General features: G+C 41.1%; 1 protein-coding gene across 1 annotated transcript in view; it reads left to right on the forward strand.

Moving 5' to 3' along the window:
- Positions 1–9,789, forward strand: part of pkdcca (protein kinase domain containing, cytoplasmic a) — a 60,510-nt gene extending 50,721 nt beyond the window's left edge. The window contains exons 6-7 of the mRNA XM_020522235.2: positions 7,046–7,219; positions 8,346–9,789. Coding sequence (XP_020377824.2) covers positions 7,046–7,219; positions 8,346–8,431 — 260 coding nt within the window. The 3' untranslated portion in view covers positions 8,432–9,789. The remainder of the gene's footprint in view (positions 1–7,045; positions 7,220–8,345) is intronic.
- The last annotated feature ends 3,729 nt before the right edge of the window (positions 9,790–13,518 follow it).

Genomic DNA, 13,518 nt, shown 5'->3' on the forward strand with positions numbered 1-13,518 from the left:
AAATACTTACGTGTGGATATTGGGTGTGAATCTATGAGGAGGTATAGTCTGCTCATACATGCTATCACAGTTCAGATGTGGAGAATGGTCATCTAGGCAAAATACTGGAGTACCGAGCAATCTACATGAAGCAGCAAGATTCACTGTCTTTGCAGATTGTGACAAATTGGGAAGTAAATATAGAAACCACATAGCCAAGCAAAAGATATGTCAAACTTGATCTTTATATCATTTTAATTGCTGTCACACACTGACTTTGCCAGGAACTAAACTTTCACAAGAACTTCTTAGGTGGTATATTTATTCAAGGATATTGCAGCTGTAAGGTTTTTATTTTAAGAGGAAATCCATCTTTATGAAGTTCCAGGCTATATGGTTAACTGCTTACTCATTTCTTCAGTCAGACTTCTTAAACACTCTTCTTTTAGATTTTTTGAGTCCCATGTAATGGCATTGAATTGCCTGTACAAACCATCTGTTTGCCAATACTAAATGTGACAGCCCCAGGCCTCAAGGTTAAAATCTGTTAGTTGACCATTTAAGTTGCACGTGGCCAAGTCAGTAGTGCTTTGCTTAAGAATGTCATGCACTTAATAATCAAAGGAAGAACTGGATAGTCTACATCAAACACATTAACACTACAATATCTTAATTCATCTGTTTCCAGTTAGATCACTATGTTGTGGATCTCTGTACAATCTAAATGACTTGGAAGAAAAATCTGGAATTTTACATTCCCAACTCCCTCAACCACCTCTAGTGTGCCACCAGGTGACGTGGGGCAGTGCAAATAAACTGATATGTCAGGGGTAGTGCGCCCATCACTTATTACTCTGCTGGGATTACACTAGTGGTGGGTCGGTATTGGAGTGACCCAACATTGAGCTGACTGAGACCCTCAAGTGGGCAATTAAGTGACCCCTCCTGCTTTTGCTGTGGTGAAGGAGTGAGAATGCTCAGGTGATATGGTGATGCCAATCTTTGACGGTCCACCGCAGTGCTGGCAAGGGTGAGTGGTCCTTGTTACTTGGGCACCCTGTGCCCAGTGAAGTTCTTCTCCCACCTCCATGCCAGTGATAGGGGCCACCCAAGCTTGCTTACCTCTGCTGGCACAATTGACACCTTCTGCCATCTCACTAGAGCCTGCCGTACTTGCCCCAGCAATGCTGCCCCCCCTTTCTTGGTTGTCCAACCTCTTGTATGTCTCCTCATTGGGAACAGACTGCTGTCCCTGCTGTGGTAGTGCCAGGCATCTCTTTGGAGCTCTTAGAGGTAGGATATTGCCCCACATGGGGGCTGAGGCCTACTCCCTGCAAACCACATCATTGTAACTCACTTGCTGTGCCAGTGTACCAGAACATTTTTCTTGCTGTCCAATAACCCACAAAGAGCAACAGAAATTTTTCACAAACCACCATTTGCTCTGAGGTGAGAGTATGTGTTGAGAGAAAAGAGCCAGGAAGGAATAAGAAATGGTGGAAGAAAGTAGGTTAATACCACTCGAAGCACTCTTGCAGGGTAAGGTGACAGATGTAGGTCTGTACTTTTGGCCCAGTGTATGTTTTCAGGGAAACTCTTAATGGTTCGCAGCTGATGATCTCCGATTTCCCATTTGTTGAACAGTTGAAGTTCTGCTTGATATCAAAACGCTGGTGAAAAACACAAATTTAAAAAGGCCACGAGTTAAATACTAGCACAGGTACTGCAGGTGGCCCTTCTTTGCTGTAAGTTCCTATGACCAAAGGACAGCTGGGACCCATGGAATTTTAGTCTATCTTGAGAAAGAAGAAAATTATGGGAAAATATGAATCATCCCAAAAGATACAACCAATATTGGAATTTTGTGATCAGTTAACTCACTTTAATCCTTGTAGGTTGTGCTGTACCTCTAATGGAAGAGAATTCCACAATTCCTGTTGCTCTGAAGTTGTTTTCATCTCAAGTTCATGTGAAAAGAAATTGCATTCAGAACAAGGATTGATTAATACTAAATGTCTAAAAGTACTTTTTTGTCAGGTAAATTGTATAAATTATTTCCACTAGTTGAAAATTCTAGAACCAGAAGAGATGTTAGAAAGCACTTCTGTACACAAAGAGTGTTGGAGGTTTGGAACTCAATTTCTCAAACAGCAGTCGATGCTTATCCAACTGTTAAATTTAAATTGAGTTAGAAAAATTTTTATTAAGCAGGGGTATCTTCAGGTATGGTCCCATGGCAGACATATGGAATTAGACCACAGATCAACCATGATCTTATTGAACGGTGGAGCAGGCCCAAGGGGCTGAATGGCCTACTCCCGTTCCTATGTGTCAAGCGATCTGGAGATGGTATATGAAATTGAGATATAGATCATCCGTAATGTAATTGGATCGTGGAGCAACTCAAGGGGCTGAATGGTCTATTCCAATTTCCATATTCCTATGCGCCAAAATGCTAATCTATATTCCAGAATGGGATAAGCAAAGAAATTTGAATAAAATTCTCTGAATGATAAAGGCAAAGCAATTAACATTCTTTTGAAATCAAAATCAGACCAGGCCTCTAGTTCAAAGACTCATTGGTTGTAGCAGGTAATTACAGATGTTTAATCTTTCCACGTTGTGATCTATGATAATGAGGTACATTTTGATGGGAGATCGCAATCACATGTAAGAATGAATGTAGTACTGACTCTTATAATTACAAATAACTAGGCCTAGGTAAAAAAATGCAACTATAATTGTAATTATTTGTTGCAGTTCATCTTAACTTCTGACTTTATATCAGATTAGCAAAAGCACGGCACCAAGATTAAAGCAGCATTCGAAAAAAGTATATTTCAACAAAATCTTATTTGAAAGCAACATTATGTTGTACTTGGGTGGTTATTACAGGTTCAGGTCATGTCCAATCATGTCATGAAACAACAACAATTCAGCAACAAAAACATTTATCTAGATTTTCAAAAGGCCTTCAATTATGTGTCCAATAATAGACTAATATATAAGGTCATAAAACGCAGAGTCAGAAGACAACTGGCAGAATGGATTGCTAGTTTCAAGACTGAAATCAGAGAGTGATTATAAAACCTCGAGGCCGAAGTGGGTACATGTGGAGTTCCACAAGAATTGGCTTTGGGACCATTGGTGTTCACAATTTATGTTAAAGCTTCAAAAGTGGAATCAAAAACACAACTTCTGACTGTAAGAACTGCGGATGCTGGAGTCAGAGATAACAGTGTGGAGCTGGAGGAACACAGCAGGCCAGACAGCATCAGAGGAGCAGGAAAGTTGACATTTCGGGTCAGAACCCTTCTGGCTACATCAATTAGGTCGAGGATAGGTTTCTAAGGAATACTGCAAATGATTGTAGGAGAACATGTGTAAACTGGCAGAACGGACAAATAATTGGCAAATGAAGTTCAAAACTGGGAGATGTGAGATAGTAAATTTTAAGAAGAAGAATAGGGAGGTTTCCTGTTACCCATCACTGCCCAAAAACTCAGGTTTTCAAACTCTTAACTCTTGGTCAAAGAGATGAGTTTTAAGACTTGTCCAACTCCTGTTTCATGACTGTTGAAGTGGAAATGCTCACAGAAAGATTTGTGCTCTGTCCCACTTCCTAGCATTGTTTCTAAATCCTTTAATTCTTGGAGGGGTTGGGGAGAAGCCTTGCACAGCTGGGGTTCGGGGCAGAAGCCAGGAGTCGTGGGCATCTGTTGGGTTGGTAAAAGCAGGACATTAGAGAAAAAAGAAAGGCTGTGATGCTGGACGGGGTGAAGAAAGGGGCTGCAAGGATGGGATGAAGGGGACGTTACATGGGTGGAAAGGGAGGCTGCAAAGACAGGAAAGTGGGAAGCCTGCAAGGAAAGGTAAGAGGGAAGATACAAAGAAGGAGGGTGAGGAAGGCTGCAAAGAAGAGAGAATCATTTTAAATCTGTCAAAAAGGGATATGCCACTCATTAACAGCCAAGGAAGTTAAGCTAAGTAGCTAAGGTAATGAAATCCTTGCAAATAATGTGGAATCTCTAGCTTAAGATTGCGTATGTTCAGGAGCTACTAAATGGCGAAACATCAAATGGATGCTATTGTAATGAACACTGTGACAATTCTTACATTTAAATCTGACGCTGGGATCTGAGATTTAGTAAAAAAGGGTTTTGACTGCCTAATTAAATCTTGCAGTTTTGTGCCTATACATTGGAAACACATTGACTATGATGTCACCAGTTTGTGGAAAGTGAGTTTAGGGTGATGATAGTTGGCTGCAGGAGTGCATTATCAGGTTTTTGGTGAAAAATTTTATGACAAACTTATCACTGTTGTCTTGTGCCTATTTAAATACTGTGGTATCTAAAAAAAAAATCATGCTTTCCTTATGTGCTATAGTTTAAATTTAATGGAAGTTTGATTCATTATTTAGGATATTGATGCATTTTTCTCATTCTGTTTTGTTGCGAGTCCAAATACCCTTTTTGTCAAAAATATGCAAGGTATTGTTGCTAAATGACTACATATTCTAATAAATAAGTCAATTTGAGTGTATAAGGAGCTCCTAAAAGCCAAAAAATGAAACAGTAGTCCTCAAGGAAAGTCAAAATTTGCCGTCAACAAAAGTATTTTGGACTTTGTCTGGAGATCATGAACGGTGCTATGTAAACTGCAAGTTTTTTTTAACCATTGATAGGCCAGGATTTGAAATAATGAGCAGTAGCAGATGCAGCTCATCATGTTTTATTGTTCTCTGTTTGATGGCTTCTTTCATTCAGTGAAATTTAGAAAATGACAAACTATAGAAGGATTGTGGCCAGGCATTCACATATCTTAGTAATGTCACCTGACTACTAACTACGCATTGATAAAAGGAGGTAAAAAGGGATAACAAGGTGCAGGGCTGGATGAACACAGCAGGCCAAGCAGCATCATAGGAGCAGGAAGGCTGACGTTTCGGGCCTAGGCCCTTCTTCAGAAATGGGGGAGGGGAAGGGGATTCTGAAATAAATAGGGAGAGAGGGGGAGGCGGATAGAAGATGGATAGAGGAGAAGATAGGTGGACAGGAGACAGACAGGTCAAAGAGGCAGGGATGGAGTCAGTAAAGGTGAGTGTAGGTGGGGAGTTAAGGAGGGGATAGGTCAGTCCAGGGAGGATGGACAGGTCAAGGGGGCAGGATGAGGCTAGTAGGTAGGAGATGGGGGTGGGGCTTGAGCTAGGAGGAGTGGATAGGTGGGAGGTAGGACAGGTTAGGGAGGTGTGGACAAGCTGAGCTGGTTTTGGGATGCGGTTGGGGGAGGGGAGATTTTGAAGCTTGTGAAGTCCACATTGATATCATTGGGCTGCAGGGTTCCCAAGCGAAATATGAGGTGCTGTTCCTGCGACCTTCGGGTGGCATCGTTGTGGCACTGCAGGAGGCTCAGGATGGACATGTCGTCTAAGGAGTGGGAGGGGGAGTTGAAATGGTTCCCGACTGGGAGGTGCAGTTGTTTGTTGCGAACCGAGCGTAGGTGTTCCGCAAAGCGGTCCCCAAGCCTCTGCTTGGTTTCCCCGATTTAGAGGAGGCCACATCTGGAAAAGCAGATACAGCATATCTCCCCTCCCCCAACCGCATCCCAAAACCAGCCCAGCTTGTCCCCGCCTCCCTAACCTGTCCTTCCTCCAACCTATCCACCCGTCCCACCTCAAGCCCCACCCCCATCTCCTACCTACTAGCCTCATCCCGCCCCCTTGACCTGTCCGTCCTCCCTGGACTGACCTATCTCCTCCCTAACTCCCCACCTACACTCACCTTTACTGGTTCCATCCCCGCCTCTTTGACCTGTCTGTCTCTTCTCCACCTATCTTCTCCTTTATCCATCTTCTATCCGCCTCCCCCTCTATCCCTATTTATTTCAGAATCCCCTTCCCCTCCCCCATTTCTGAAGAAGGGTCTAGACCCGAAACGTCAGCTTTCCTGCTCCTCTGATGCTGCTTGGCCTGCTGTGTTCATCCAGCTCTACACCTTGTTATCTCAGATTCTCCAGCATCTGCAGTTCCTACTATCTCTGAATCAGTTAAGAAGGGATGCGCTGTTAACAGACACTTGGAGGGGGGGAAATGCTCATTGGGTAGGAATCTAGTTAGTGTTCATTGTCTAATTATACCTGATGAATCACAACCCATTGTGCAAGGAATTGTTGCCAGTAGGTGGAAATAAATGTACAACGATTGATAGAAAAGATCAAGCGAACATACATGGCAGTCGCAGAGTGATGTTTTCTTCCGGTTGGCGAGGGAAGGTTTGGGTAGCAAGGAAAGATGAGAAAGAAGATTGAAAATTGCCCTAGTTACAGTCACCTCAACATTACATATTGTTTGACATTGCATTATTTACTTACCTTGTGTAGCAGCCTTGGGCATACCCTTTAAAAGGGATATGGTCCGCATCTGATGTGTTGCACAGCAGAGTAGTCGGAGTTGGTGTGCAAGTGTTCCAAGCCTTCAATTAATCTTTAAATTGAGTTCCTGCATGCTTAAGATGGACACTTGTACCATTGCTGGAAACGGATCATATAAAAACTGGACGCAATTTAGGACTTGTTTACATTTCACAATGCATGAATGGATTTAAGGTTTTCTCACAGATAATTTGTTTATAATGGCTGGACCATTTGATTATTGATTTGTAGGCTATCAACATTTTCCTATCTTTTCTGATGTGGACATTTACTAGGACAACCAGCCTTCCTGTAGACAGTGGGAGCATCATGATGAAGATTAATGAGCTCCTCAGAATTACCAGCTCCTTAGGTGTGTGCACTTGATTTGTGGTGTTTCTGTCACTGGAGAGCACTAGAAAATAAGACATGTTGGGAGGTGAAAGTTTATAGGATTTATAGGAGTAGAGAGAGTAAGAACAAAAAACAAGAGCAAAAAAAAATGAATTCATCTTCATGATGTGTTGATGCAGCTTGAGTGGTTGCCTCAGTCACTGTTCACAGTAGAAAGTCAGGATGTGCTTCACCAGTTTTGTGCAGATCAGTTTGGCTCGTAGATCAATGATGTTAAGCTATTTATTCGTTTGGTTTGCAGAATACAAACAGTTAGCCAATATTGCTGTCCCAGATGAAAATTATCGGTGTTGGCCATCTTACCACCATGAAGGCTGCTTGCTGTCTGTCTATGATCTTAATGAAGCCAAGGAGATATGTGATAGCCATTCTCAGTGCCATGCCTTTGTTCTGACCAACCAGACAACTTGGACAGGTAAGCCTCATTACAGTACAGACAACATCTAACAGGATGACAATGCATCAGTGAAAAAACTTGTCCTACCAGGGGCAAATGTAGTGAGAATATTGGCCTGGTCAGAATTATGTTTACCTCCCATTCACTATTTTTTTTTTATTTATGTGAGATTCCAGGTCATAACCAATGTTTACTGTTCAGTTTCGCTTTCTATAAAAGAGACCTTGCCTTGCTCATTTCCTTCCTTGGTCTTGCTGGTGTTTTGCATTCAAAATGAAAGATAGATCTACTTGTAACAACCCTCAGGGGAATCCTCGTCCCTGCGTTTCCATGTCCATTTCTCACACTCTGACTTTATTTCATTTAAATGTGAAATTGCACAGTATCATGCCAATCTTAATTTGAAGCATGTTTCCATCAGCATGATTAACAATATTTAATGTACTTGAGGAACTCTTGGAACTTCCAAATTCAAACAGGAACTGACTGTTTTATAAGTTTTTCAAAAAGAAATACAGATGTTAAGAAAACTGTTAGATTATGGGACTGTCTTGAAATATGAAAATTTCTAAAAAATAAAGTGCTGTGCCATATATTTGGTTAGCATAGAGAGGGACGAGAGTTTAGCTTAAAAAAAAGTCACAGCAAACCACAGTGTGCATTCCAATGGTGAACTGAATGAACCACTGATCTATTTTTCTGTGTCATATTTTGATGAACGCTTCAGTGATCGCTGACAGCACAGGCTAGGATCGAGTCCAGCTGTTGGAGAATGTGAGTGGGAGTTCAGTTCAGCTTGCATGAGGTCAGAGTGTGAAAACACCAGGCACCGATGAAATCTGCAAATGACACTCTACTGAAAGATGGCTTTAATTACTTCTTGAAGCTGAAGAAGGATAACCAGTGTAGCAGTTACTGTAATGGGTGCTTGCCTGTCAGCATAATATGCTACTTCTGTAATTTAACAGGAAGTTTTGAAAACAAAGTCCCGTCTAATTAAAGTGGACAGTTGAAAGAAAGTCATCATTTGGCATTTTCTTGATGAGCTTTCCTGAAACAAACTGGAGTGGATTCCAGCAGTTCAGGATTTCCTTTCTCACATGAGTATAATTATGACCAGATATTACTTCTCTTCCATTCACAGGTCGCCATCTTGTTTTCTTCAAAACCAGTTCGAATCGTGTAGTGCCTGCGGCAGAGAAAATAACATTTGTAAAAGTGGCAGACTGAGTATCAGATGAGCCGAGGATACAAAAGAACTCAAGCCATCCTAGCAGGGAATAAAAAGCAAGGCTGACTGCAGGATGAAGTGCTTCAGCTCTGGCTTGTGTTTTTTTCCTATGGGGTATCTTGTAATGGGATGAAAGAAAGGGTGATCAGGATCGCCTGGAAAATGTGCAATACTGTGAGGGTAGGGGATAGTGAGCAGAAGAACAATCGACACGGGTATGTGGCTTCCTAATGCAAGGTCACTGCCATTTATTTCAGCGTTATTTCATTTGGAAATCTCCTCTACATCTCTTGTCACTGTTCAAGCACAGAAGCCACCTCAGAATGCTGAGTGAACTAAGCCAAACCATTATGTCACTGTTTGGAGTAGATGAAGAGGGCATTTTGAAATGATAATAATGCCAACAATTCCAAAATATCAGGGTTCAGAAATAAATTTAGTCACGCTGAGCTCTTGGCATTTTCAATCTTGCAGTATAAACATTTCATTAATTACCCTCATTTTTATTTATTGGTGCTATCGTTCCCTCCCGATCTGACTTGCTACACAGTAACTTCCTGCAAAGATTTGCTCCAACCTTCACTGACATTATTCCTAATAGCTGATAGGGAAATTTATGTGAGCAATTGGGGAATTGATACCCCATTCCAAATACTCCCTTTATCTATCAAAATCTCAGGGAAACTCAGGTTTGAGATCTATCCCTTAAAGATAGGTCCTTGGAATATTAACATGTTCAGAAGTTCTTCTTTTCTGCTATTTTACCTTCATGCCTAATTCCGAGGCACTAAATGTTGCCATTCCCTTGACTAATCTACCACCTAATAATAAATATGCTTCATTATTTTGACAAAACCAACATTTATCAATTCTTTGCTGTTCAGTAACGTTAGTGGAGGAAAACCTAAGAATGCAGGAAAATTAAAGCATTAATGTACACCAAGAACACAATCACAAGTGATGCAAGGTGTATTTTCAAATGTATTTTCTGTGATGGACAAAGTTTGTCTTGTTTATTTGCTTTCAGTGAAAGTATTGTTGATGCAACGACATCTGTCATGATTCTTTCTGGCTCCAAGAGGTAATTTTCCAACATTACATTTCAGTAAGGGAATGTTACCCATCAGATTTCATGTTGGAAGTTGTGATGTGCACTGTGCATGACTTTTTTGTCATTATCTTGTGGCATCATATAACTCATATCTGAATTTCTGAACTGGGTGAGGCTTTCTACTGAGCGTACAGTCAGAAAATCACCTCTTTAATATTTTTTTAAAATGTGATATACATGTTTTAGTGCACATTTATTTATTTTTTTGTACTGAAACAGCATTAAACTCGATGAAGTGAGCATCAAGTGTATTGTATTGAGTGTGAGTTCTTGTGTTACACTGTGGTCTGGGAACCTTCTAGGACACAATGTTACGCTTCTCATCAGCTTTCAAGTTCTCCAGTTGCAGTAAAGTAGGTACATCTGGGATGGTTTGCTTAATATGGTGGTGGAGCCACAGCTGCCGGGGATAGGAGCAGTGGTGAGGGTATGCGGGAAATGGAAATTGCTTAGTGAAATATGGGTACATGTTGTCACACACTGGGGAAATTGTTTGCTGTAGTGTTGGCATGATGCAATGGCACTTTCCCTGCATTACTGCAATTTGAATGTTCTGTGCAAGTTGCCTGTGTGATTTGGCTGTAACTGGGACTGCTGGTTGTATGCTGTGCTGTGGATCCCATAAAGTTGAGAGTGTGACAACCTTGTTTAAGCTTGTTCAGTCTGGCAATCATAGAATCCCAATGTGGATTCAGTGTGGAAAGAGGCCATTTGGCTCATCAAGGCCACACTGACCCTCCAAAGAACATTCCACCTGGACACAGCCCCCACTCTATACCCGTAATCCCGCATTTCCCATGGCTAATCCACCTAACCTGCACATCTCTGGACACTGCAGGGCAATTTAGCAAGACCAATCCACCGAACCTGCACATCTTTAGACTGTGGGAGGAAACCGGTGGGGAGATCATGCAAATTTCACACAGTCATCCGAATCTGGAATCGAACCCAAGCCCTAGCACTATGAAGCAGCAGTGCTAACCATTGACCCCATCAGTCAATCACAGGACCAGATCTACAAAAGATGTGCTTGGTGTGTAGTGAGTGCAGTATGCAGCCTGAACAAAATAATTTTTGATTACACACTTGATTAAACTAAAATTCACCCCAGTCCATCAAAGCCTTTTAAAATATGGAGGAGGGAAAAGAAGCAGGGTTCCAGCCTCCCAAGCTGCTCATTGAAATAGATAAATTTGTAAGACAAATAATGTGTTTAAAGCAGTCAACAGATGGACTGTGCTTCTGATTAAAGTAATGTCCGTGTTGAATGGGGCAGGTGTGATGGATTGCTTGTTACGCTATTCTCACTGTGAGGTTCAAACAGGCTGACCTGCCCTTTTGCCTTTTCAAACACATCCACTCACTATCGTTCTGACTTGAGAAGAGCTCTAACCCTTGCTCTGAAAGAAGATCCAGGGATCTGTCGAAGGTTGACCCAGAGCTCAAGATAAACAAATCTGGGGAGAAAAGCACATCTGAATGATATTTGCTCAGTACAAGACCAGCAATCATTGATGAAAAGTGACTGTAGGACAATGAGATGACTCGGTCTAGGAAGACAAAATAATTTTATATACATTTCCTCTAACTTCTGAATGTTACTGCTACTTTGTTTATCCATAGTCCAGATTAATATATTTGTCTCAGAGAGGGCATTCTCTGATGTTTTAAGATATCTTTAGTTACAACAGTCATGGAGTCAAAGTGCTCAATTTGCTAATAATGATTGGAGCTGGATAATTGACAAATTTAACTTTGTGTGGATGCATGAGATGTGGCTGGCTGCTTGTAGACTTTAAAAGGACAGGACAGCACCACATGCTCACTTATCAAAATGTTAAATTAAATGTATACACATGGTATTTCCTTTCTTCCCTTGTCCTCCCTGTTCTTTTCCCATCTTTGGAAGACACTTTTTAACATTGCAATGGAGTTCCCAAAAAGGACAAGAGCCTTTTTTTTAGTTCTTGCCTAATTACTTTTTTTTTATGAATGAAGTATATCTTTATACAAATACAAAGTCACAAATGCAGTTTGGCTCTGCACAGTAGCTTATCAAGGAAACAAACAAACACTGGAGTTTCACTTTATCTAAACAAACCAAAGACATCTCTTAACTTGAATAAGAGTATATTTACATGCATTTGAGGCACCGGGAAGGTCTGATAACTGAACCGACCCCAATTTAACTTCAGCAGAAGGACCTCAGACAGTGGTCTTTCCCCACTGCGTCTTGACAGCAACTGCCCCAAGCTTTAGTGCATCCTTCAGCACAGTTCTTGCCTAATTACTCTTCAAATGGGTGACAAAAACATTCCAGCTTTGGAGATGGTAGGAACTGCCGATGCTGGAGAATCTGGGATAACAAGGTGTAGAGCTGGATGAAAAAAAAATGCTCACTTATCAAAATGTTAAATTAAATGTATACTCATGGTATTTCCTTTCTTCCCTTGTCCTTCCTGTTCTCTTCCCGTCTTTGGAAGATACTTTTTAACATTGCAATAGAGTTCCCAAAAAGGACAAGAGCCTTTTTTAGTTCTTGCCTAATTACTATTTTTCATGAATAAAGTATATCTTTATTTTTTTTCTGAAGAAGGGTCTAGACCCGATACGTCAGCTTTCCTGCTCCTCTGATGCTGCTTGGCCTGCTGTATTCATCCAGCTCTACACCTTGTTATCCCAGCTTTGGAGGCTATTTCTTTCATGTAATTTTAAGAATTGGCAAGACTTTACACCTTATTCAGCTTGGATTGTCTGCCAAGTATTGCCTGATTTTTAAAACATCACCTCAGGTGGTTGGATGGACCAGTACACTAGCCCCTTGGCACATTTTCACTTAAGTTTTCACTGTCATTTCTAGCACTTCAATAAAGATGTAATAACTTGTTAACATCATGCATCCCATCTTCCCTCATTTGCATTCAGCAGTAACTTTAAAAAAGGTCTTTAGGCCAGCACTTCCCAAATCTATTCCTGACGTGACTGCTTCTTAATGCCTGAGATTTTCTTTTATACCAGTGTAGAAATTGGGGATGGTTGCTTGGGGAGTCTTGACAAGTTACTGAACAGGGCTGAGAGTTCTTGAGCAGGTGGGATGAGAGTTTTGTGGTGGTGATGTTGTGGGAGGTTGGTAGGTGTTGAGTGGAAAGCAAGCGAGTTGTCACCAGTTAATTTACCAAGCCACGTGAATGTCATTGAAAGCTTTATGAAATCTTTCGCTTTAACTGTTTTTTATCGACTGAAACTGAATGACTTTCACTTGTGGAAGACCCCAGCTCAACCCCTAAAAAAACAAGGTGCATTGGACTTCTTGAATCATCATCTCTGCCTCTCTACTTTTCCTTCCTGAAGAAAGAGAAGGAACAGCATTGGGCACCCAGGCTGGCAAGGGACATAACATGGCACTATCCACTGTAAACTTCACTCTAGAGATTTAACAAGGGCATTTCTATGAGCCTAAGAAGCTATTTAAGGTAACTAGCAAAAGAAGAAGAGGCAAAATTAGGAAAATGCTTTGCACAGTGAGTTGCTATAATGTAGAATGCATTGCTTGAGAGTGTGATGGAAGCAGCTTTGATAATTTTCAAAAGGCGAATTGGATAAATACGAGAGGAACGTTTCGTAGGGCTATAAAGAAATGGCAGGTGAGTGGTTCTTTCATGGAGCCAGCACCAGCATTATGGCCAAAATGCCCTCCTCTTGACCTTTACTGTTCTATAAGAAGGAGCAATAAATAGAAGTTGTCATAAAGGACAGCTGTTAGAGCCATGAAAGATCATTCATATCATAATGTTACAGAAATCTATGAATTCTATGAAAAAAACCTTCTCTATGAAAAAAACTATAACATCTAAGCTTTCCACTGACAATCCTGAGTGGACTTCCTGTCCTTCCCACCAAAGATATACAGTTTAGCCTGCATGCTACTCAATACACAAACTCTCATTCTTTCTATGGTATATATTTAAAAAACCT

The sequence above is a fragment of the Rhincodon typus genome, chromosome 9 (genome assembly GCF_021869965.1).
Source record: "Rhincodon typus isolate 14 chromosome 9, sRhiTyp1.1, whole genome shotgun sequence".
NCBI lineage: Eukaryota > Metazoa > Chordata > Chondrichthyes > Orectolobiformes > Rhincodontidae > Rhincodon > Rhincodon typus.